The sequence below is a fragment of the Peromyscus eremicus genome, chromosome X (genome assembly GCF_949786415.1).
Source record: "Peromyscus eremicus chromosome X, PerEre_H2_v1, whole genome shotgun sequence".
In the NCBI taxonomy this organism is placed as follows: Eukaryota; Metazoa; Chordata; class Mammalia; order Rodentia; family Cricetidae; genus Peromyscus; species Peromyscus eremicus.
In genome coordinates, this window is record NC_081439.1 from 109,984,912 (window position 1) to 110,012,376 (window position 27,465).

The window sequence follows — 27,465 nt, forward strand, 5'->3', positions numbered from 1 at the left end:
CCAGAAAATAAGAAAACATCACACACAAGAACAGATGGTATACCTAAGATGTGATATGAACAAGAAAGCTTCTTACATACACACTCACATGTGCATACTAACCCAAGATTAAGTAGCTCTTGTTGAACACTACACTTCTATAACATACAAAGCTGAGTCATAAGAAATGGATTGAAATACACCGTGTAGATGGGGAGTAACAAGTCAAAAAGACATTCAGTGTGGTCATCTGGTCTTCAAATATATGCTTGTGATCGAACACACCCTCACCTACACATGTACATACACAAGGAACATATACACACATATATACAGACATGTACATTATACCAAAACAAGTAAGAATGAGAACTACACATTTTAGAGCAACTTGAAATCATTTAGACATCACATGATTGTTATTAATTTCCTAGGTTTTAAGCTGAGAATCCCTACCTAGGTTAACTCCTACTGGGTTATAATATAGGAATCATCTAAAGCTGTCTGGTTCAAACTATCCCATTTATAAGCATTAAGTATATTTCAAATGGATTTCTTTCTTTTTTTTTGAGTCAAGGTCTCACTAAGTAGTCCTGGTTGTCCTGGAACTCGCTCTGTAGACCAGGTTGGCCTTGAACTCAGAGGTCCACCTGCCTCTGCCTCCTGAGTGCTGGGACTAAAGGCATATGCTACCATGCCTGGCCTTCAAATGGATTTATTTATAATGATATAGTTAGTCACTATCTTAATATCTTCCTTTTTAATTCCTTTATCAGGAAAAATGATTTCTAGTTCCAGTTTTCATTAACACTATATAAAGGACTCTTTAAAAAGTGAGTTATTTAGTATCGTCATGGATTGTTAAGAAGTAGCAGAAAAATCAGATGCTAATATAGTACCTCCCATGTACTGCAGGGACTTTACTTAAAATAAAAGAAAATAATGATTTGCTTGTGATAAATGAGCTTTAAAGGGCTGTGTCATGAAAAAGATGTGCTATGTCTTATTCAGACTCATGGCATGAAGAACAATAAGGGGATTTCTCATTCCTCTGAATGCACTCGACCTCATAAGATTTAGTTTCAGTTATCATCAGAACTGTTACTGGAAGGTGATTATAACAAAGTTTGACACTGGCAAATTCAAATATTGTACAGTTTACTGCATCCTGAAAATCTGTGGCTTTTTAGATTTCTAATAAAAATGTAGGCTGTCACAGGATATAATCAGATACCAACTTTCAACTCACACACATGTCACTAACGCTGATAAAGTTATTACGTTTCTTGGGAGAGTAAATTGTGTTCATTCTAGGGAAATATCCCAGGGCAGCAAGATCTTAAAATTAAGACAGGTCCTGTAGCTTCCCAGCATCCACAAAGCATCCTTTCACTTCCAGTTTTGCAAGACAGCTTAAGATCTTAGAAATACAAATATTTCAATAGCTACATGTATATGTCTTACCTAGAGATCTTTTACAGTTTCAAATGCCCCTAGAAATATAACATACTTAGGGACAAATTTTACCTAAATGCTTTAAAATATATCAGGGACAAGAATCACCAGTTATTTTAGCTAATAATAAAATGAGAATAAGAAAAACTCAGGGAAAGTTTTTTCTAAGTTATTCAGTGGACTGCTCTGTACACTATACAATCCTTAGCTACACCCTCCGTGCCCCCAAAGCTCATATCATTATTTTTCTACAAATATCCAATACTAAGTCACATAAGTGGAATAGAAGCAGAGAGAACAGCAGAGGCTATGGGGTACCATATTAAAGGAAATTTAGAAGGCCCATTTGGTAAATGACAGAGTACTTCTAAGAAAAATGAGACTTTGTTAATTCTTGGAAACCCCTACTGCTGAAGTACTCTGCATCTATTTTCTGGTGGGTCAGAAAAGCTTTGAGAAAGAAATCCTTACAAAAACTTTCAGAGTAAAGGACTAGAAGGTGGCATGCACCCAAAAAGGCATTCTAATAGCTTAGAAATAGGATCAGGTGGGGGGTGGATTCCTAGCTACTGAAGTACAGACATCAAAAGTAATAGCTGTACCTCAGATTTGCTCCATTTCTCATTCTGACATCTTGATACAGTACTACAACCAAAATGTGGGAATGGCATGCAACAACATTTTCAGTAATTAGCATGCATTAATCCCTACAGGAAATCTTATGAGACTCGTCACTGACAGAATACTTTTTAAAAATAAGTGGCCCTAAAGTTCCTATGCCACCCTTTTGCCCACTGTAAATACGTGGTACATCTCATTTCAACAATGAACAGGTAGTGATTTCTAAAATGGCATTGTAATGACTTCGAGTCTGCTCTAATGGTGGCAACTTTTTCTGAGACTTAGAAATTGACACTGCTCCATAATGGAGAACAAGATGCACTTTCATATAGAAGGAAACAAAGCAGAGACAGAACGAAATGCATGCAAAGAACCACTTTGTACCAGTTGACATCTTTGATTTATTACAAAGCAAGCAAATCATAAATCATTACACATTAATTATTTAACCCTTGTTTCACAAAAATTTATGTGGACTTTAATTGATCTTACTCATGTTTTACGATAGGAACATTATTACCAGAATACCAACACTCCTTATTAAATGTGTAACAAGATCCTACGCACCTACATTTTTTTTTTTAGTATTAACAAGAACCATGGTAGAAAAGGAGTCAGGAGGGAATGGAAAGGAACAGAGGCTAGCTAAATAAATAGCTTGTACACTCACAAAACAATTTGATTCTGAGATATCATTTAATAAAATGAAGCAACTCACAAACACTGGTTTGTCTCTTGCATGGTAAATAATGGAAATACAAATTAGGCTGATATAAAATTGGGTTAGTATGCTTTTGGATGGCTCAAGGCCAACAGCCAGTCTTAATGCAAGTTAGTACTAAAACAAGGGGCACAGATGACTTCATTATCCATCTACAAACAGTTCTTCAGAGTATGAAATGGACGTAAATGGAAAAGGTTATTTTGCCAATTATAATCATCAAAGCCCTTTTCTTTTAGCTCTGTGGTGTAAAATATTCTATGAGGAAGGATGCAAGAGGCTATCATCTTAATGCTTACAGCTATGATTCTAGTTTTTATACATTTTCCAAGGTGTAGCACCTAGTGTAGGTGAGTTTGAGTGAAACACAGATTTTCAAATGATTCTGTAGAAAAGAGTCCCCATAGCAAATACAACTGTGACTGTAGGCATCAACTTGCAGTAAGAGGAAGGGCTTCGGCCCTCTCTTAGCATCTCTTTTCTGCTTCATTTCCAGGAGCCAAACCAGGAAAGTAAAGCAATTCAAAAGACTCATTGTCAAACTAGTCATGGTGGCATGTACTTTCATCGTATCTAAGTTTCTCGAAGATGGATTTTTCTAAGTTGATGCTCTCTCTATCACTCACTCAGCAGAGTAAGAATACTGGTAGATGCATGACAGTGAGACAAGGAATGGGTACCTTCTGACATGAGGCTTCCACCAGCTGATTTGTTCCCTGAGGCAACTGGGAAGAAGTTGTCAGAACTTCTAACTTGATGAAACACCTGACTTTTGAGTTGTTCTGATTTTCAGTGGGGTGCTAAAAGGCAGCCACATCTTAAGAGGATAGCTTTTTTCACTTCCCATAGGGCACATCTTTTAAGTCTTCTTAGTGGTCTGTTACCAGTAGAGAATTTACAGAGTTGAAAGCAAAAAGAAAAATAATAGGAAAACCAAACCACAATTCAAGAGACAGCAATATAAAATGGAAGAACTCTTTGGGGTTTAGGGATGGCAAGCTCAAAGGAAGGCCACAAGATATGTCTCCTTTTTGAATATAAAACCAGAGGAAAGTCCCAAGCTAGCTATGTCTCACTATCAGCAGTAGTTTTAGTTACCAAGACTGAGGAAGGTGGGTCTTGATATAACCTAATCAAATACACAGGAAGCGGGTTTGGTCAATAAGGCACAGATGGAACATGTAGCTCTTGGCAAATTATGATGCCCATGTATCTTATCACTGGCCCCTGCCAAGGAGGCTTTACAAAAGCCTGTGTAATGGGGCATATGATTCTCAATTTTCTAGAGCTCTGGAGAAATGTCCAGTTCACCACAACAGCTATCTTTACTATGACCCTAATTTAACTGAAGTACAAAGTATATACTCCCTAGGTAGTCAGGCTTGGTATATACAGAGCCTTGATGGGGAAATCTTTTGAGATAAGGGTTCACTATATAGTTTAGGATGGCACTGAATGCATGATCCTCCTGCCTCAGCCTGCTGTGATTGATTACAAGTGTGTGGTACCACATGTGCTTTGGGGAATATGTTATTGCCTGATAGTTGTTACCTTGAGAAGTCAGTCCCTTCCTTCTCCGCACTGGGCAGCTGAGATCTCAGAACATCTAAAAGGTATGCAGGATTATGTGTATTAAAGGGAAGGGAGGTATTTAATGCAGGTTAAGAAGTACTAATCCACCAAATCCAAAATCTAAAATGTTTCCAAAATTGAAAATGTTCGCGTGCCAACATGATGTTAGTGATCAAAAATTAATGAAGATGCTATTAGCTTTTTATGATTCTATACACTCACTGGACAGATGTCTTCAAGAGATTTCTCAGTGATTGATTCCCAGTTCTCTCTCCTGAGCTATAACTGATGTGTTACAGACTACAAGTTTAGGACCAAGGTTTGGCTTATTTTTCCTTAAATGTTTGTTAAAGTTTTAAGCTGTTCCCATACAAATTGCTTACCTATTCACAGAGGACACTTTGGACAGAATATTGCCTTCATTTCAAAGGCTAGGAAACTAAGTCTCACAGAGATTAGATGACCTGTTCAAAAGTACATGAAATTCTGTAGCAGAGATCAGAGGAGAATAATTTCTACTCTGCTTCCTACTTGTGTAATTTTGTGAAATCATTTAACATTTCTGCATTTCAGTTTTATTACATGCAAAACATGGATTCTACACCTACTCATTATCCTGTATTGAGTTAATAATAAATTGAAATAACACCATTTACATTTTCAAACTGCTTATACATTTCATAAACATTTAATCTTATAAAATTGGTTTCATTATTATCATCACCAATTAACAGGTAAAGAAATAGGGATCAAGAGATGCTGAATAACTTGCTAAATCCACTAAGCTACAAATGTAACAAAAGCTGATACTTGAATTCCTGGTAGACTCTCACTCCACAAGTAGTCTGCATTACACTACATCGACTGTAAGGCTTACACTTGGGTGAGATAACCAGTGCAAAGTGCTTTATGAAAGTAAGTGTTGGGTACTGAGGCTGTAGCTCCATGGAAAGGTGTGTCTGTCTAGAATATACAAGTCCCTGAGTTCAATTGCCAGCATGGAAAAAGAGAAACAAGAACATGAAAACTAATACTATGAATACAATAAATTTTTTACCACAATGGCTAAACAAACCATAGATGAAGTTGAAAAAGTTGCTATATATACATATACATATATATATATATATATATATATATATATATATATATATATATATATATATATACAAAAAAAATCAAGCATAGGGAAAGAGGCTTCCTATAGGCACAAAAGAACCTGAGATACCTATGAAGACATTTCCACAGGTAGCTCAGTGGAAAAAAACCTCCCATGTACTTCAACTTCAGATTCAGGCTAATAACCTAATCATATTACACATATTGTAGTGTTATGTTAAAGATTTACTTGAGCACAAGCAGAGGATATGTGTCGACCTTGATCTGAAATCACAGTCCTCTCTTCCATTTAAATCTTCCACCTATACATACAGCTGGACAAATTTGATAAAAGAAGCTCAGAAATGTTTTTGCTCCAAAGTACCAGCAGACAGCTTCTAGCCTCAACTGTCAATGCACTCTAATAAATGGAAGACAGCACTAATATTACTAATGCTAGAAACATAGGTCAGTAACTATTAATGTACTCAAGACTAGTTAGTGTGAAGAAGTAAACTTACAATCATCCCAGCTGCATTTTCACTACTAAGATTTCTATCCAGCAGGATGCATTTAAGACAATATGTGCACATTTATTACCCTTTTGACAGCAGGTGGTCTGGATGTTGACAGGGTATAGAACACATTTCAGTGTTTCATTAGGGCCTTGTTATGACCATGGGAGCTTGGCACTATTTAATTCTGGTTAAACTCCAAATCAACAACTTGTTAAGGAAGGAAAATGTCCCCATGAGGAGCTCCCCGAGTAGAATGTTACCAACCTCAGCTTGTTTGCACCAAACACTGATGTTTTTACGCTGGGCTTTTGTGAAGTGGTCCCATGCCTTCTGTTTGGAAGCCGAATGGTACACAGCTACTATCTGCTCAACTGCAGTATCAAATCCGCAGTCAGATCAGGCCAAATCATCCAGGGATGGAAAAAGAGAGAGAAAATAAACAGAAACATGAGACTTGCTTCATCAAGTTGTTATGACACAAACCAGGCTGTGACTGTAGTTAGATAAGATTCCATGGGCCAAGGTACTTTATTAGTTACTTTTCTCATGGCTGTGATAAATTCTGACAAGAAGCAACTGAAGGAAGGAAGGGTCTATTTTGGCTCACTGTTTAAGAAGGGATACATTTAATTATGGCAGGGAAGGCATGGCGGAAGGAGTGTGAGGCGGTCAGTCTATGGCAGTCAGGAAGCACAGAGCAGAAGGAAGTGGGGCAGGACAGATGCTCTCAGGGATCTTCTGCCTCCAGTGAAGCTGTATCACCTAAAAGTTCCACAACCTTCAAAACAGCACCACCAACTGGGGACCAAGAGTTCAAACACATGAGCCTATGGGGGCAGTTCATATTCAAATCAGAACAGGTACTACTATGTTAAAAGGGACTCAAGGAAAGAGACATCCATATACAGGAAGAAGAAACTCCCAGTTCGGGGTATGATGATGAGCAAAGTTTTTAATGCAAAAATTGTGTATTCATTTAGGTGAAAAGAGATCAAGAGTCAAAATAACTGTAGTTTAGGTTCAGATTTTGTATTTAGTTGAGTGCTATGAACTCTGCATAGCATGGAAGCAAACTATACTACTGGGTTCTTTAATTTATTTAATATTATTGTAAATTAATTTGTAGATAACATATAAAACAATGGGTTTTATTATAACATTTTCATACATATATATGATTGTATATTACTCATATTCACCGTCTCCTTTTATTAAGTAGCCCTCTGAAATAATGTGGAATGCTTAACTTCAAGGAAAATTTGTTTTTCACTATTCCAAGGTATGTTTAACCAGAAGCATCAAATCAAAATATAAAATGGTTGAGTCTATATTAAGTACACCTACATAGGCTTGTTGACTAGAGAAAAATTTATGAAAGAAATCTTTGTGAATACAGTCCTAGAGAATATCTTTCAAGGTTCCTTAACTGTTAAAAGGGGAAACATACACAAATCTTTGGGGTTTTTTTGCTAACTATTTTTTTTTTTTTGTGTGTGTGTGTGTGCGCGTGCACACATGCGCTCGCTCGCATGCCAGTCTTCTCATCCCACCATGTTGGTTCTGTGGCTCAGACTTCATCCTCTTTAACCTGCTGAGCCATCTCTCTGGCTCAAGTGAAGAGAAACTTAAATAAGATTATTTGGGGAGAAACAAAAGCAGGAGAAGAACCCCTGCTTTTCACAGCAAGAAAATGCAGAGATAGGACTTTTTACCTTTACAGTCAGGTTTTCACTGTGCTCTAACGATTTAAGGATTCCCACAATTCTTGCTGCTTTCTTTTTCCACTTATTCTGAAGTCCTGAAGATATGTGCTTTCCCTTCTTGGATTTTATGTCTATATATACTTCCAAAGTACGAGCAAAAGTGGAGGAACTCCTTACTTCCAATTATGTCTGAGTCAAGTATGGAGAGAAAAGTACAGGAAGAGTGGACCATAACTGCTTAAATGCAAAATCATAAAACTGCCCCAATTCTTAAGGTGAATATAGGTCCTTATTGAAAAGATGTGATCATATAATTTTGTTACATGGTGAACAAAAAATTTACTTGAGAGTTTATCTGATCTACCTCATTTAACAGAATTTAGATAGATCTGAAGTGGTATAACTAAAAATGGCCATTTCAATGGCTTCTCACCTCTATGGTGTCTATCATATCTAGTAAAGATAATGGAAGAAAACTAAATTGAAAATGTAGAAGTAGCAAATTTATTTTTTACGCAATCATCTTGGGAAAATATAATACTATTTACTACCACAAGTTCCTAAACAGCATATTACATGATGATAATCGTGTAAATCTGAAGACACGCAGCCATAAAATCCTAACATCATATTCTAACTTCAGCAATAAAATATCTAATCCCCTACTGAGGACCAGGGTTGTAAAAGGATGAGTCACTGCCTACCTCTATCCCAGTGCTTCTGCAGAGCTGAAGAAGCTAAACCAGAGAATATAGTTGTTCTCACGTATCCTGGGAAATAGGGCTTTGGCATTTGACAATACAAGGTAGCGGTTTTCAACATGTGGGTCGTGACTCTTCTGGGGGATCAAATGACTCTTTCACAGGGGTCATATATCAGATATCAGATATTTACATTACAATTCACAACAGTAGCAAAATTACAGTTATGAAGTAGCAACAAAAATAATTTTATGGTTGGAGGTCACCACAACATGAGGAACTGGATTAAAGGGTCGCAGCACTGGGAAGGTTGAGAACCACTGATGTAAGGAGAGCCCAAAGCAGCTAGGAAGGTTATCTAGCCACTTGAAATACATAGCTTTGCAGGCCTCGGATCCTGTGTAGGGCAAGTGGTGATGAAGTGATGGGGTCTCTCAGCTGTTCAGCAGAACTTTAACTTTCACTTACACTGAATAAGAATTCCAGAAAGGGCCTGCTTGAACTTCTCTTTTGCTTCTTCCATCTCTTTCTCATGGGCAGCTTTCTCGTTCAGCAGGCGGCGGACATGGCTGTTGGCTGACTGGATCATGGAGTAGAAGTGGTTGGCACTGCGGCGGTTCACTTCTCCTCTCTCTATCCAGGTGAGCAAGGTCTGCACAGCTTCCGAGAATTTGGAATCATCTGAAACAAAGGTGTCTGTTTTGAAAACTGCTGCAGTGACAAAATCTCAATCGATTTTCCCAAGATGCTGGCAAAGAGGTCATCAGGGATTTTGGCAGTTACAGTTATATGAATTAATGAAGGTAAGGACCTCACATGTACACACATGCACACACAGGTAGACAGACTGGTTATGGCTTATGAAGAGCTTCAGAAAGAGGATGGCTTCTTTCCTTCCTAAAATTTCTGGGGTTGTAACAGTGTGTGAGAGGTCCTAGTTTACATCCCCAGGAAACACACACACACACACACACTCCCTCTCTCAAACAAAAACATGTCTATACTATGATAGTTTCCATGTATTGAGAATTTCCTAATTTATCTGATTATTTGAGAGAGAGAGGGAAAGGAAGAGAGACAGAATCAGACAGACACACAAGCATGCATGCAGGCCTGCACACACACACCCACAGAGAGGGGAAAATTAACAATGAGGGAATTTCACAATTCCATAATCTCGCATTTTAATAAGGAAAAGTCAGTGAAAATGTTGCATGTAATTTGGATATGTCAGTACCTTTACCCTGGATACATGTTATTCTAGTTATGGAAAGGCCTAAGGAAAGAGTCCAATGTGTAGTTCTTTATATACAAGCATTTGTATCTTCAACCTTTTGTAATAGCTCTCTGGAATCCAACCCAGACAGAGCTCTTCATCCTTCCACTCAGTCCCAGTCATGATCTATTTTGACCCTTTTATTTCCACGTGTCCTCATATCCTTTTTCTCTTGCCTTCTAGTAGATTTCTGCAGTTCACCAGGAGCCATCCTGTAATGTTAATAGAGTAGCACAGCTCTTCCATACCTTCCAGGCCTCCTTCCCCAGCTAGCTACTTATATATTCTGTTCTGATGGACTTGCAAGAAAGACTCTAATGGCATCCCATTGAAGCCACATTCTTGAGCTTCACATCCCTCTCTGGCTAAAAGCTCTTACTCAAGTAGAAACACCTTGCTTTGCAATTTTATTTTCTTGCCCCCTGCCCTTATTTTTCAGTGCAGACACAATGGTAGATGAGTCTTCCCCATGTAGTAGCTTTTCATTTCATTACTTGGATACAGTCTTTTATGTCGATGCTGCTTGTGCTTCTCTTGAGGGCTGTGTAACCAGCAAATTTTTTTTTTTAATGTAAAATGTCTTGTTTGGTGTCATGTGAATAGACAAGTCTTGGAACAGGCATATCACCATTGTGAAAGCTTCTCTAGTGTTTCAAAATGTGCCATTATTTCTGTTCAGTTCGGGATGCTATGCTTTCTGTTTTTCCCTTGCAGAAAGTCACAATCAATCCAAAGAGATTTCTTAAATGTGATGTAAACAAGTTTGGCAAGTGCGACCTATTTATTTAGAAAGTAGAATTAGCAGGATCTTGCTGAAATGAAAGCACAGAAGCAGGGCAAATTCATACCATTAGAGCTGGGTCAGTGTCATCAGTAAGATCAATGGGACAGCAGCATTCATTCAATAAAATCAACTGTACTCAGAAAATGAGAGACTGGATTTGAGTTACTAAGACAAGAGAACAGGCAAGGTGATTAATGTCAAATTAGCTAAGTGGCTCTAAGAATCAAGCAAGAACAGGATCAAAACTAAAGAAAAAGGAGTTTGGCTTACCAATATTTAGAAGTATCCATAGATGCTTTGTGGAATAACTTGGCTTTAACAATGATAAAGACTTCTTTTCTTGGGTAGTAGCTAAGTCTTCAGGGTAATCAATACACACGGTGACTAATTTCTGGGCCTCCATTTTGCCATCTTGTTTTTTTTTTTTTTTTGTCTATTTATTTTGAGATAGGAGTTCGTTCTATAACCCAGGCTGGCCTGCAATTCTTGGTGATCCTCCTGCCTCAGCTTCCATTACAAGCATGCCCCACTACAGCAGCTCATGTTGACATCTTTAAAATGAGGACTTTACTGGAATTTCACAGGGTCATATCCAGTTCTATCATGTTCATGTACTCACTAGTACACTCAAATCTCACTAGTGTCCACAAAGAAAGGGGGCACATGTAGGTCCTAAACCATGAATCACCCCTCAAATTTTCTAGTGTGGTAAGTGGGAAAATATTTCTTCTTAGTTATCTGATGTCTGGATAGAAAAATGCCAACCTTTGAGACAATGAAGGAACAGAGACACATGTGGGATGGACAAATTTCCTGTTTCTAGAGTTACTTGGTATTATCAGCAAGCCTCCAACACAAGAAATGCTAGGATCTATTAGCCAGAAATTGAAAGGGTAACTCCGAACAGCACAATGATATTTATCACAATTCCCCAAGAAAAAAGTTCATTCAATCATGGAGCTTGAATGCCTTCTATACCTTTTAGTTTCTCAGCAACAATGCTGCATTCATGATCTGAATAGTGGACCACTGGGGGTGGGGATGGTGGACGTAGTCTTTCCTCCTCCATCCGTCTACGGTGCCGCTCCTCTCTTGCTAGCATACGCTGTTTACACTCCCACTCATACAAGTCATCCCGAGCCTGGGCAAAGTCAACATGGAGCCGGCCTGTGTCCTTCTTGTCAGTACTAGAGCCCAGGCGAATTCGGTAACCTAAATTAAAGGAGAATAGGGGAAGGGAGGAGAGACTAGTTAGCCAACAACTATATGTACTTTTCTAAGTTCAGTGTCTTAGTGATGGTTTGAGTAGTTTTAAGTGATCACACAATACTAAATTTTCTCTCAGTGCTATCAAGGTGAATCATCAAAGGACGTGGATTCCAATCTCATTTTGTAATGTACACTGTACTGGTAAGTTATGTGTCTATTGAACTTACTGAGAAGACAGAACTGGAAATGGAATTGCTTCTCCTTCTCCCATTTCAGACCCAATTCTATGTGTCTCAAAGTGTCCTCCAAAGCCTGTTGTCTGGGGCTAGGCAGCCCACTTCCACTCTGTGACAGGGACGGGAAAAGAACTGCCAAACAGTCCAAGAGTAAAAAGCACTGTACCCCTCAGAGCAACTAGATGGTAAATCATTTCCAACAGATGTTACTATTATTTATCTCAAGATATTAAAGTACCTACAGTGGGAAAGAGGATAAAGAAGTTCAGCCACAGATTCACCCATGGAGACAAAGCTCAACTGGGAACTCCAGCTGACTGGCCCAACTTCCCCGGTTGGTTTCTGATGGATGCTCTGAGGGCCCACCCACTTTGATGATGCTATCTCTTTCTGTTGCTTTTTTTTTTTTTTAAACTTGGAAGCCTCACTCAAGGAAATATTCTGTTCTGTCCAGGAGTCTTGTTTGGGAACTTTAGCTGGCTGCCTCAGAGGGTTTCCCTAGTCCGTCTCTGCTGATGTTTGTAAGTCTCCATTTTTAGCATGTTACCTTAGTGCTGTTGTTCTTTTACTTGGGGTCCTTATCTAAGAGGACAGTCTGCTCTGCCTGGGACTCAATGGAGCTTTCCCAGTGGATTTCTTTTGGGTATTTCAAGTACTAAATTTGATGGTATTTTGTTCTTTTTCTTCTTTTCTTTGGCTTATCATATACTTAATAAACTTATTCATTAAAAACAGAAAGTATGGCTATCACAGATCATTCTCCAGACCATGCAGAACATATCTTTCATAACAGTTTTATATTCTATGGGTTTGGATGATCTTGATTTTAGGGTGCCTTCCCTCTACTTCGCCATCTGACATGACATCAAGAGTGAGCATTGGAGCTCAGGGATATGGCTCAGTAAGTAAAGCACTTGCTGTATAACTGAAGAACTGAGTTCAAATCCCCCAAATCCCAGAATCCCCATAAAAAGCCAGGCATGGTAGCAAATATCTGTAATCCAAATGCTCTTATGGTGAGATGGGAGATGGAGATGGGGTTGGGTATCCTCAGGAGCTCAATTGCTATCTACCATGGCATCACAGCTGTGAACAAGAGATCCTGTCTCAAATGAGGTAGAGGACAAGGGCTGACACACATGCTCCCCTTCATGCACACAAATGTGCTCATGCATACATACACACACACATCATACATTTGCATATAAATGCAAGAGTAAGATAAAACAAAACAACATCAAGGAAAAGATGAGCCTTATAGTGTACCAAGGGCTGGGAAAAATAGAAATGGCATTTCTCAACTATAGTGCTCTTGATAACTTCACAAATGTAAGTTATATCATCCCATAGAATTTTAGTGAAATGTAAATTCATTAGCTTGTAATTTAAATTTTAAAAATTGTTTCCTGGATGTAATTGGGAACTCTGGACTACTTTCCTCTCTGGGAGAGAAATGAAATAGATGGGGGTTGGTATATAATGTAGTGGTACATAGTTTGGGATACTAAAAGATGTTGATGTAATTAGACCAGTTATAGAGAACTTGGATTTAGAAAATCAGGACCTACTTCCTACTTCTACCTTTTGTGCCAGTTATATCACCTAAGCAAAGTTTCTTGACAACCCATTAAGATATTATTTAGTACATTTTGTGTTTCGGGAGCTCAGACAGATACTTATATGTACATCCATCTCATTTCATTCTTAGCAAACTATATGGCAAACATTTTACCAAAGAGAAAGATAAGCACCAGAGAAGGTAGACAGGTTAAGCAGCTGGTCCTGGGGGTAGGGGTGGGGGTGGAGTGCAACTGGCAGAGTTAGAACCTGAATCTAGGATGTTAGATTTGCAGAGTTATTGAGCTTTCTTCTATTCTGCTGAGCAATGCCCAATATAGACTTTGTTCCTTGATAAGCAATGGGGGGAGGTCATACTTATCTCCCTCCTTAAAAAATAAACACATGCCTGTGGTAACAGCGGAATATGCCTTTATTCCCAGTACTTGGGAGGCTAAGGCAGGGAGATCTCTGAATTCAAGCCAGCCTGATCTACAGAGCAAGTTCCAAGACAGCCAGGGATACACAGAGAAACCCTGTCTTGGAAAAAAAAAGTAAACATATGAAACAACAGTGTTTAAGATACTGGACCATGAAGGCAGTGAGCAGTGGGAGACTATCACATGAGATGTTCCCTATGATTGCCCTAGGCTACAGTGCAGAGGTTTCCAGGCCTTAGTGCAGAATGGGAAGTTCAGATTCAGCCTGCTGTTCTTCCCTGGGATTCTGTGAAGACTATGGTAAACAGAGTTCATAATGCAGAGTATCAAAAGGAAGAAGTTTGCACAGGGAAAGAATTTAAGAGATCTGTAGAAGATATCTTCAGAGACTGTCACAATAATTTATCGGGATACTGATGTGTATACAGGTAAATGAAAACCATCTGAACATTAGAAGTTGCAATCTCTGGAGCTCTCAGAGTTCTGGAAATAGCTCCTTTTACCACCAGACAGAGGACAAAAACTCATACATAACAGAGCACTGGGTAATCAGAAAGGTTTTGCCTTAGTAGCAAAGAAAAATTAGCCCTAGGCTTACTTAGGTCCTGCTGAACAGCGCTTAGAAAGCAATGCTTAAAAGGATAAAGATTTCCCAAGTCTCATACTTTCATTTCAGAACAAAGCTCAAGAGCATTATTTATAAGAATAAAAAAGTGTGTATCTCCACCAGTTGGTCATCCAATACGAAGTGGTCAGCTCTGAAACATACATACAAGTAACATTATACACACTAAGCAGGTTGTATGTATAAAATATCTGTATAATCATATATGCATGTAACTACAGTTAATGAAAAAGAGGCCATGAATTTGAGAGCAAAGAAAGCTATATGGGATGTTTGGAGAAAAGAAAGGGGGAAATTATGTAAGTATAATGTCAAAAACAAAAGATATAATAAAAAATATCTTTCTCAAACAAAAATAGTCATTTTCCTTTTGAGACAGGTTCTTGTTATGTAGCCTAGGCTGGGCTGAAATTCACCATTCTCCTCCCTTAGTCTCCTGAATGCTAAGACTCTTTCTTTCTGAAACATACAATTCTGAAAGAGGTCATCAGAACTGACTTATGCTATGAAAAACGTTAAAGGAAATTCAAGCAGTGGGGAAATGACACCAAATGGAAATCTGAATCTCCGCAAGGGAAAGAAGAGCATACATAATGTATAATTCCACTTACAGGAAGTTCCTAGAAATGCATAGTAATCTGATAAAGAACAGATAAGTGACTGCTTGACAATGAAATAAGAGGGACGAAGGAATTACAAAAGAGGGACAAAGGAAGCTTTAGGGAGTGGAGGGTATGTTAATTCTTTTCATGATGATGATTTCATATCTCTATCATATATCACACACTGCATAATTATATTTGGAATTATGTGTCAATGATCATACCTATATGTTTCTATTAGTGTTATAATAGGTAATGACTAGTAACACAAAGGGTGACACATATTTATTTTAGACCAATAACTATGTTTTATCAACAAACTTAAGACCCTTTACAGTTTGGTGGGGTATTTGCATACCGATTCATTTTACCGATCATCTAAGCCATTAGAAAAGTGGAGTCACAAATGAATTACACAAGAGATGAGGCTATGCAAGCCCTATAAACTCCAGTAAAGATGTTGTGATGCTATGGGTTAGGTAGACCTAAAGGTGCCTAGACTCCAAAAAAACTGATTCTTCCTACATTCCTGCAACATCTTTTAGAATAGGTTTTTATTGTTTTGTTTCTTTTCGTCACATTCTTTTGTAATTTATAATAAAAGAAGAATCTCATTCAGAGATTTGTGGCACCTGTGACCTTCCCCAGGAGAATGCTCAAATTTAAAGGGCGAAATTTAGTTATTTCCACAACACTGACTGCCAGTCACCTCCTTCCGTTTGGCAGCCCTGCGGATGTTTGTAGGAGGTGAATGTAAACAGAGAACAGATTTCAGTACGCTTTCTTCTATGTCTAACTATTTAGGGCTTTGGAAACCTTTACATTCTTATTAAGATAGTCGATTGTGGACTGCTCTGTTATTGTTGCTAAGTGCTGTCTAATCTTCAGTAGGTAGACTCTGTAGCACTTAGCAACTGTAATAAGAGCATTCTGCATCTCACACCCCCTCCCCCTTTCCCCATGCTACTAGCCTACTTTTGCAAATTCTATATACCTTTTCCCTGGCCTATTGCAGCGGGCTTTAAACTGACCTCTTCTTTTCTCTTTTTCCCTCTAATCCACTTTTACACAGAAATGCCAGATTAATCTTTCAGAGACAATCACTTTTCTTGTTCAAAATTGTCTTCCTTACTCCCTATTACCTGTGGAGTAAAAACCCAGTTGCTAAACCTTTCAATGTAGGCTAAAAACTGATGTTTTCCAACCCTCTGTCATGCCTGCTTAATATACAAACCACCACCAATAATCTCTTGAATGTTTGCCATATTTTTCTACTTTTGTAATTTTGCTCATATGTTTCTTTGTTTCACTGTTGTCTTAATTACTTTTCTATTGCTATGACAAGACATGACAACCAATGAAACTTATAGAAGACTTTATTGGGACTTACAGTTTCAGAGGGTTAGAGGCCATGACCATTATGGTATGGAGCATGGCAGTAGGCAGGCAAGAGTAATAGCTAAAAGCTTACATTCTTATTTATAAGTAGGAGGTAGGGAGAGCTAACTAGGAGGTCATGAGCTTTTCAAACTTTAAAGCCTGCCTCCAATTACACATCTCCTCCAATAAGGCCACACTTCCTAATCCTTCTCAAATATTTCCACCAATTGGGGACCAAGTTTTCAAATATATGACGCTATGGGGGCCAATTTCATTCAAGCTACCACAACAGTTCACTAGCAAATGCTTTCTCTTTGTTAAAGGCACTTGCTGCCAAGGAACTGGTTTTGATCCTTGGAAACTCATGTGATAGAAGGAGAGAACTGACTCCTGTAAATTGTTATCTGACCTTGAAATGCAGGCCATGACACGTACACGCGTCCATGTGTGTGCACATGCACACACACACACACACACACACACACACACACACACACCACCACACCACTGATAAATGTAAAATACAATTTACCTTTACTTTTCTGGTTATCCCCACTAGGATTCAGAAATATTCATATTCTCTCCATCCCTCTTTCACTCCCTTTTCTATTATCTTTCCCTTCCCTATGGTAACTGTTACTATCAGCCATCATTATTACTAGTAGTGAGTGTGCCTTATCAGATCGATGTAGAAGCATGAGTTCTAGAATGGTGTAATAGATGATGTGTTAGAATACAGTACAAAGTGCTATGGGTGCACTCAGGAAAGGGTACCTAAACCATCTTGGGACATATTAAACAGATAAATTAGAGAAAGATTTCCAGAGAGTTTATATCTGAGCTGTAGCATTAGGGTATGAGTGTGCGTGCATGTGTGCGTGCGTGCCTCTGTGTGTGTGTGTGTGTGTGTGTGTGTGTGTGTGTGTGTATGTGTGTGTGTGTGTGTATGTGTGTGTGTGTTTGTTGGATTGGCATACATAGACAAAAAAATTACAGTAGAGGGATAGACATAAAACATTGTGGCACATTCTGGGACCTAAAATTTACTGTGTGTTTGGGATATGTGTACAGGAAGAATTGGGATGTGACACTGAGAGGCAGAGCCTATCATTCACATCTTTAATGCCACATGTAAAGTCTAGCTATTTCCAGATAGTTTAGAACTTCTGATGGCTTTAAGGAGGAAGGTTGGGGAGGAGGTAACATGCCTTTTCCATCTTTTAGGGCAGAGGGAGTGCCTTTTAATTTACACATTTCTGCTAATGACCAAAATACTGTGCTCACAGATCTCTGCATTGTGCTCGGTGAGCACATATCAACTTACCAGACAGATAGAGGGCTTTGTCTACCATATACTCCTCAGCAAAGCGAATGTGACAGAAGTTCTTTTTGCTCTTCCGGATAGCAATGATTTCTCCACACTGCTCGAATACTTCCACAATGATCTGTTCTGTCCCATTTTCAGGCAGGCCACCCACAAATACTGTCTTACATCCTGGTGGTCTCTCTCGTGTTGCAGGTGGTGGGAGATCTAAATTTGAAGGCAAAAAAAAATCTGAAATAAAAATACTTTCTTGGGACAGACCTCTTTGAAACCTGACTTTTTTCAGAGGTAGTCTTATTGTCCCCTCAAAAACTCTAGCCTTCGTGCTTGTCTCTGCTCCACAGAAAATTTATTGCATGATCCTGAAAAGCATTTTATCTGATGACTTTTGTGACTGTGGTTGCTATAGAATGAAGACCCATTCTGTCTGTCCCATCTAGAGAGCTTTAGTTGTGTTCCTTACTTTTGCTGTGAAAAGCTTGTAATGTCAATTTTTTGGTCACTTGTATTAAGGATAGTAAGGAGGGGAAATTTCACTTAGTTTAACTAATTGCATTCAGACGCCCTAAAGTCCCTGATAAGAGAGTCTGCTTAATTCAGTTGTCAGTTACTACATTCTATTTATGTTTATTGAAAGAAGTGGTTCATGACAAATTTGACAATTACAAGGTAAATATTTACAAAAGCATTTATAGCTGTTAGAAGAGCTTGGTTAAAGAAATTAGAGCACAAAGAACCCTTTTTTATTTTTAGGGATTTAAAAAATATAAATACAAAGAAGCCGTTCCTCTAATTTCTTGCTGGAGTAGGGAGGTCCAAAGCCAACCCTGTAGCATTTTAAAGGGGCATAAGACAGCAGAGACTCTAAGCTTGCTGGGAAAACCATTAACTAAAGTGAGATAAATCTTGCCACAGAGAGTCATTAAAAACATCCCTAATGAGATGATTCTCCCTCTGCTTAAAAAGTGCTTTCCACTCATTGTATACATAAAGCTTCTTGGATCCGTTAGCTCCTTATTACTCTTTATATGTGTCAAAGCATTCTTTAAAGTGAAATCCTACAGTTCAAAGCCCAACAAAACAAAGCATCTTGGCCGTTTTTTTTTTCTTCCTAGTGTTGGTTTGTGTCTGCAAGGATTTATTTTGTGTAATCCATTCTTCTGATTCAGCTCTGAACAATTCTCCCAGCTCAAGATTTGGAAGCTCAACAATCAGGGATTACAGCTCCCTTGTGAAAATAAATGAGTCTCATTCACAGATGAGGACGGAGCTTCTACCTGAGTCTTGTCCAAGCTGGCAAACAGTTAGTTTGGGAGCTTCCTTGGTTAGCAGTTTCCCTACTAACCGCGCTTTGCTACTGTTGCCTGTCTTATTGGGGTGGCCGAGAAGACCAAGGTTTTCATGATGACACTCCTCCCTTATTTAGTTAATAAAGAGGACAATGGGAGACCTTACAAACTGCTAACTTTTGAAGTCTGTAATTTTAAGAACTCACTGTTTCATTTCTTTCCTTTTGTGTTTCATATGAGAAGTTTACAGGGAAACAGAACGTGTTAGAGTGAGCAGGAGTCTGAACTATCTTACCTATGACTACTAAGTGATGCTGTCACTTAGCAATAATGTAAGAAAGGGATTGAAAATTGCTTTAGACTTAGGGTTTTTAACAACTGGAAAATAGTGTTGCCATCATAATTCCAGTTATTCTTAACTCTGGTAGCAAGAAAGAACCAACTTGGGAGTTAAGCACATAATGCCTGGTCCCATATCAATAAGCCTGATTTAATTAGTTCAGGGTATAGCCTGTGCTTTTTTTTTTTTTTTTTAGCTTATCAGGCAGACTTAGTATGTAGTTAGGGCTGAAAGTCACTGAGTATTCTGAACTTCTGATATTACACAGGAAAATTTTTGGCTGAATGAAGTGTCTCAAAGATATCACATTAGATAAAGATATCATAAACTTAGAACTGGAAAACCTACATTTAAATCTTACTCATTATCTCTGTGACCATGGAGAAGATCGTTACACACAACCTATGAAAACTCCCATTTTCAATTTTTTAAATAGGGATACCATTCCCTATCTTAAACCTTTTTTTTGTATGACTATTGATACTACATTGACCATATTAGATGTTGTACAAACCCTAGCACTTCTTAGCTTCCTAATAAATAGTAGTCATTACAATGTTAATATTTATTATAGAACCCAGGTCTCCTAATTCCCAATCTGGTGCTTTTTAATACTCTACCATATGTCTGGAGTACAGTGTTAGTGAGGACCCGGACCTGTGAAATACAAACCCCCTTGATTTACCTGGATAAATCTGAGCTTGAGGAATTCATGGTCATGAAGATGCATGCAGCTTTGACCACAGAATATACCCAAGCCACTGTATACACAGGTAATGAATTTTTAAGACCATCTGCTTAGATAGAGTTGCTTTCAAACAAAAAGCTTTAGAATAATGTCCTATTTTAGAATAAAAAAGGCTTTTGGAACTTACTTTTAAAGGAGCTGCATGGTAAATAATGCTTTTATGAAGCAAAAATCACCTTTGTTACATGACTTGAATTTAGTTTATGCCTACTATCAGACTAAGGAATATGTTGTTATTCTGGAAGTTACCTATAATACCCAGAACGAAAATGTCCATCCCCTGACTACATTTGTGGGAGTTAACATTTTGTGATGAAACCATTCTTCAGATGTTGTAATTCTTTTGTGGTGACTTCTGTTAAGTAATGGAGGATAAAATCCACTAAGAATAATGTTAAGAATGCCAGGGATGCATCTGTTTTCCTTAAGTAAATATAGAAGACCTCTTTCATAGCATTTGCTGAGATTTAAGTGCAAGCCTGTTATCAGGGAAAGGGCTGTACTGTCTTCATTAATTAACAGTTCAATGTCTTTGTTGTCTAGGCCTGATTTTCTAATCTTACTGAAATACAGTGATCAGTACACAGTAATAAGAATCCCACAGGAAGACAAATTTAAACTCTACCTATTCATTAGGTAATGTGCTAGGCCCTGTAGTACCTAAATCATCACTCAGTATCATGACAAAAAAAAGTTCATGTAAAGATGCAAGATAAATGGAAGAATAAAGAACTAGTCTTTGGTAATGGAAAAGGAGGAGCTTCTAGCAATTCTAATTACATCCAAGCATTCATTCTGGGGAGTGTGTTAAGACTATCAGTATTAGGATCAGAATCCATTGCTGGTCTTTGAGAAGGGAGGCAGAGAGCAAAACAAAGGACCAAAAACCATTTGCATAACATCCTGCTTTTTAGAGGAGCATCAGAGAATACTCAGTTGGTTTGTCAGAATGTATACAATGCAAAGTCTGTGAGTAGATTTTATTAGACAGCCCAAGAGCGAAGGCCTTACAGACAATCAGTAGAGGTCAGACACATTTTTAATGTAATCTCAGCTAATTGGAAACAATCAGAAGGCTGGAAAATGGTTATTAATGCCCAATTTACTCATTTATTTTAATTCTCTTTATAGAGTCCAGCTTTCAGAGGCAAAATGGGTTCTGTCTCTTTTGATATGGCAAAATGAAAAAAAAATTGCTTTTTCTCGTTCCTGGGTGTTTTCACATGTGTCTGCACACAAGCAGCAGATGACATTTCATCATTCATTCTTCATTCACTGTTCCTTCCAACAGACTCAAAATCTAACCTGTCCGTACAGAAGGTGTTACAGTGGAAGGGAAAAACCGTGATGAAACTGACGTTCTGAGAGATGCTATTGCTCTGTTCTCTCAGTGGAGAAAACCACCAACTGAGAAGCAGGAACTCTTTGATAGCTATCCTGTGGAAAAGCATGGGTGCTGTAGGCAGCTATCTTTTTGCTATACTCCAAATCCTGGGAATAGGAGTCCAGTGCTTGGTCTTCTCCCCTTTAGTAAATTCTGTTGAAGTTTTACATTAGGTCTTATGTTGCCTACTCTTGATCAGAGAGGTTCAGTTACTTACTAACATCTCATGGCTAAAAAGAGGTGGAAAACTGAGCTACGAAACAAGGCCTGTGTTATTTCAGAGACAAAGTACTTAACTGTTAAGGTATTCTGCCTGCTCCAGCAAATGTACAAAGCTCCATGTAGTACAAGGCAACTTCTTTTGATTTTCTAGTATGTTTTGAGGAGTTTTACCTAGAGAAATACTAATAGTGGTAGTTTTTAAAAATGTAGTAACTATAGTTTTACAGCTGAGTGAAGCTAGAGGTATCTAAGCTAATGTAACCCAATATCTTTAGTTTACAGGTAAAGAAACTGAGACACCAGGTAGAGTGCTTTAGAGGGTGATGCTCCTCTATTAATATCTGCCTTTTTTGGATACAGGGAGTCTCACTGAACCTGAAGCTCCTTAATTAACTACACTGGTTGGCTAGCAAACCTCCAGGATCTGCCTGCCTCTGTTCCCCAGTGCTGGAGAGATGCACAAGCTTTTATGTGGTGCTGGTGATCTAAACTAAGGTCTTCTGGCTTGCATGGCAAACATGTTACCCATAGTACCTAGCCCCCTCTTTCTTTTTTACTTTTTGAAATGTTGGGGTTCCTTATCATGTTGTATTTTAATATTTATTTTTGATTTCTATCTTTGGTTAGTCTGAGTCATTCTTATTCCTTCAAAGCAGTTAAGCTTTCAAGAAGGATAAATGGGTCAATAGTACTAAATACAGCAGAAAGATAAAGTAAGGAACAAAAATCCAGTGCTTCCATTGGATTTAGTACCTAGATATAAATGTATTAGAAGGATTTACTACAGATTTAATTTCAGTACCTCCCATGCTAAAGTACTCCAGAAGAGAGTACACTTGGAGCTGGGCTGGAGGTAAGGGTATGAGGTCAGGGCATTCTTGAACCTGACTAAAGGGTAGGTATGTGGCAAGTAGAAAAGATGGACTGAAAACAGTAATAAAGCAGGGAGGGGTTTCTGAGGTCAGGAGTTACACCAATGGTTCTCAACCTCTGGGCTGAGACCCCATTGGGTGTCAAACTACCCTTTCACAAGGGTCAACTAAGAGCATAAGAAAACATAAATATTTACATTATGATTCATAACAGTAGCATATGGTGATATTTTATTGTGCTGAAATGTGATTTTATTTGTATGTTAATAAATAAAGTTGCCTGGGTCAGAGCTAATAGCAAGCCATAGCAGAAGTCTGGCAGTGGTAGCACACGCCTTTAATCCTGATCACATGACAGACAGATCTCTGTGTGTTCAAGGACACCACCAGCATGGAGGCACACGCCTTTAATCTCAATACCAACCATAGAGACCTGGAGGTCTGTATAGACAGGCAATGACGAGGAGATCATGTGGTTGGGTTTACAACCAATGAGAAGGCAGAACAGAAAGTCAATAAAAAGACAGACACATAGGAAGTAGCTCTTTCTCAGGGCAAGGACAGCAGCAGCAGTGGGTGGTAAGAAGGTGGTTTTAGTCTCAGCTCTTAGCTACTGTTCTGACCTCTTGGGCTTTTAACTCTGCATTTGGCTCTGTGTTTCTTATTTAACAAGATCATTACATCTACATTAGCAAAATTACAGTTATGAAGTAGCAACAAAAATAATTTTATGGTTGGGGGTCACCACAATATGAGGAACTGTATTAAAGGGTCACAGCATTAGGAAGATTAAGAACCTCTGAGTTAGACTATGAATTCAGAGCCCTAGGATAATGTTATAGTTCTATTTATGTGGCAAGCTCTTAGCAGGATAGTCTGGTGGGACAGGGGAAGGAAATAATATTTTTATTTTCTAATAAAGCAACAAGAGTTAGAAGCATTCAGAATGGTGACTAAAGACACTGAGATTATCTCTGAATAATAGGATATTAGTGCTGAGAGAGACTTTGGAGTCAGAGGCCGCTAAATATAAGAGGATATACTAGATACGGGCAGGAGCAAGTAGTGGGGCTTTTAATCAAGGCCTTATAATAAATTAGGTTTGGTTGGCCCAAGAGATGATAAGGGGTTCAAGCCATATCAACTGTCTGCTTTCCTGTCTAACTTTTATAAAAACAAGTTCTCACTGTTAACAAAAATGGCACAATTGTCACACTTTCAGCAAAGATTTAAGAGAGAGATGCCTTAGCTAGGTGCTTTTTTGTACACAATTCATCTGAGTACCTCCCTTTAAACAAAATCCATTTCTAAAAAGCAAATAAAACACCAGTCTGATTTAAGCTTCATGGGAGTGTTATTTTTAAATTCAATTCTAAAGCAGATTCATTCCCAGAAGCCACTCATTTACTGGCATTAATTGCCCTGTCAGCCTTCCTTAGTACAAAGATGAAGAAGGAAATGATTGTGCTGTTGGGTAAATGCTGCCTTCTTACTCTGTGGCCCTTCCAAATCAGAACCGAGGAACCATGGCTGCAGGAAGAGAAAGGTAAAAATGTGTTTGAGAAATTTACTTATTTTTTTTTACTATAGAATATGAAGTTACAACCTCTTTAAGACATGTTTTGACATGCATTCAGAGACTGTTTAATAATGCAGTCTATGTGTCAAAAAAAAAAAAGAAAAACAAAAACAGGATACTTGTGCTATTCTCTGGAGACTTAGAAACTGGACCTTTAAGCTGAACATCTATTGCATCCACCCTGGACAATACAGGTTATGAGCCAGCCTGCTAGCTTAGACTTTACTAAAATAATGAAAGTCTAGCACAGGCTGTTCACATAATACATGAATGATTAAATCAGCGGGACTCTGCCTTTTCAGTTTTAATATTGGCAATGCCTACATTCGGGAGTTGTTTCTACATGATAAAGGAATTATTGAGGATGTTCATCTTTCTCTAATCTGAACATAAAATGCTGGAAGAAAGGGCAGAAAAGGGACATGGTATATGTTGGGACAGTGGAACTAAGAGTAAGAGATAGGGATTAAATGGTATTGTTTTTCCAGCTATGCATAAAACCAAAATCCAGGAATGGCTATGTGAGTTGTCAAGAGAGTGCGATAAAAGATTATTTTCTTCTTTATTCCCTAATTCTCTTCAGAACAAAATACTCTTCTAAATACAGTCTTCTTAGATGCTGGCCTCCTAGGTTTCTAAGTGGTCTGAAAAGATGTACCCTGTTAACAACTCAGTTAAAGCCCAGAAGGCACTAAGATCATTTTTCACTTGCAAAAGTGGCCAAGAAGACCTGTCAAGCCAATTCTGACTGATTCTAGAACCCTCTCAGTTATGAGCGAGTCACACTAAATAGAATCTGGGTCCCTGGCAGCATCTGATTCATGATGAACTGATTCCTATTTATGGTAGAGGATGAAATATTTGTCTGAAGACATACGTTAAAGGCTCCTATTTATCTTGATGAGGCAAGTTCATTTGATCTATGGTCTAAATAGCCAGATGGATTTTTAAACCAACATTTCTAATCTGAGCACCACAGCAGGAGCTTCCTTGACATGCCATACAGTACTACTAGGCTCTAGGAAAAACATTAATAAGGCTTGGGTCACATGGAGGAATAGTTTCTAATTATTTAAAATATGGATCTGGAAAAAAAATTAGATTAGTGTTGTTAAATTTTAGCTGAAACAGCCACCTGAATACTATAGACATGTTAAAGTAAGTCTACAGAAAAGCCTATTCTTTACCAGCAAGCTGGATCCTCTAAATATTTTTATATGGGTTGCATGACTGCATGGATACAAGTAGTCTGACTTAGTCTCAACATTCCTCTTTGCCCTTCCAAGGTACTGAATTTCACCTCGCTGTATATTGGAGTATATAAGGTGAACAGCAGTCAGTGGAATGACTGTGATGGTGGTGTGACTAGCTTGTAGCAATGGAGGCTGCCTAGCACTAGATGCATATTCTCACAGGCAAAGGCTTCAAGTGGGCTCAGACCATATTCAGTTTCTGCCATCACTAGTATGTGGATCAGTTATAAAAAGAAAAAGCTATAAATGATAGTGTTGAGCAATTTGTGTTGGGTGCCTCCTTCTGTACTAACACACTTGAATTCCCTGTCAGATGGCATTAGGCACATTGCACCACTTGTACTGCAAGCAGCACACAAACATCCCCTCTTCTGTACATAACATTTAGACTTTCCTAGTAAGAGAACAACTTTCCATTTCTCTTGTCTAGGGGAAGCTTCTCTATCTATGGCCACGAAGCCCTTAGGAATTCTTTTGAAAAAGAAGAAACTCTAAAACACTGTGGCTTAAATACTTAAAACAAAACAACAACAACCAAAAGCAAAAAGCAGGCTAGTACTTGGGTTGGGAGGGAAGAGAGTGCAGCTTTTGCAGTGTATGATCTCTTTTACTACAGGCATATCTGGAGGAATTGGTGGAGGGACTATTCCCAAACCAGGCATCATTGGAGTTATTGGCGGTATTCCAGTCATCATTCCAAGGGCAGGATCGAAGTCTGAAAAAGGAGACAAAAAAAAAAGGGCAATAAATGATAGCAGGCAAGGTCAAATGGAGGCAGAATGTTATAAATATCAAATCAAAAGTCTTTGTAAAACAAAGGCAAAACAAACAAATGCCTCTTCATAGTTAACATTCTTAATCTTAATTATCATATATCTGTGCACTTTTCTTTCATGATGTAGGTATTGTTTTGTTTGATCCCAGACTATATAACTAGTCATGTCTGTTTGACATTCAGTATCTTTTATAGCATTGCTCTGCTTTGTCTAAGGATCACATCTCCATTGGTTTCCAGTACACATCTTTGGCTCCATTCTGACAAGGCTTCTTGTTGTCCCTTGTACCTTTTCTGTCTTTTTACAGTATAGTGACAACAGTAGGCACTTTTGGGGATCATGGAGACAGGTTCTCCTTTTTATCATTTGCTTAGCAATAGGAACTTCCATTTTCTCAGCTGCAGTATGGTTTATATCTGCTACCATCCAGGGAGCTATGAGGAGTAAATAGAATGAAGAATGAAATGTGGTTAGCATAACATACAGTACGAAGTGGCTCAACAAACAACTATGCTGAGTGTCTTTGTTCATGCTGTTTTCCCTGGCTGGAATTGTCTGAAGCCCTCTGCATTCTCCCTGTGCTTACACACTGGAAGAGTCCTTTGTAGATTATTCTGGTGCATTCTTAATTCTGTGTCTAAACTCTGATCAAACTTTTTGTTACTGGATTTTATTTTACTTTACAATGCTTTTTTGTTTTACAAAGAGGTGTGACTCTAGGAACTATGATGATACCTGTACTGGTTGGTTTTGTGTGTCAACTTGACACAAGCTAGAGTCATCAGGGGAAGGAGTCTCAGTTGAGGAAATGCTTCCATGAGATCCAGCTGTGAGGCATTTTCTCATTTAGTGATCAGTGGGGGAGGGCCCAGCCTACGGTGGGTGGTGTCACCCCTGGGCTGCTGGTTCTGGGTTCTATAAGAAAGTAGGCTGAGCAAGCCAAAGGAAGCAAGCCAGTAAGCAGCACCCCTCCATGGCCTCTGCATCAGTTCCTGCCTCCATGATCCTGTTCTGTTTGAGTTCCTGTCCTGATTTTCTTCAGTGATGTACAGCAATGTGGAAGTGTAAGCCAAACAAACCTTTCCATTCTAACTTGCTTTTTGGTCATGGTGTTTCATGACCTAACTAAGCAATAGAAACCCTAACTAAGGTAGTACCCAAACAGTTTTTTTGAAGTTTAAATATGTATACAAATTGATTC

At 38.4% G+C, this 27,465-nt stretch overlaps 1 protein-coding gene across 1 annotated transcript in view; it reads right to left on the reverse strand.

The window, feature by feature from the left end:
• Enox2 (ecto-NOX disulfide-thiol exchanger 2) overlaps positions 1-27,465 on the reverse strand; it is a 282,945-nt gene that overhangs the window by 32,420 nt on the left and 223,060 nt on the right. The window contains exons 5-9 of the mRNA XM_059250208.1: positions 26,048-26,203; positions 17,802-18,008; positions 11,407-11,640; positions 8,837-9,049; positions 6,229-6,335 (exon numbers count right to left, since the gene is read on the reverse strand). Of these exons, the coding sequence (XP_059106191.1) occupies positions 6,229-6,335; positions 8,837-9,049; positions 11,407-11,640; positions 17,802-18,008; positions 26,048-26,203 (917 nt within the window). The remainder of the gene's footprint in view (positions 1-6,228; positions 6,336-8,836; positions 9,050-11,406; positions 11,641-17,801; positions 18,009-26,047; positions 26,204-27,465) is intronic.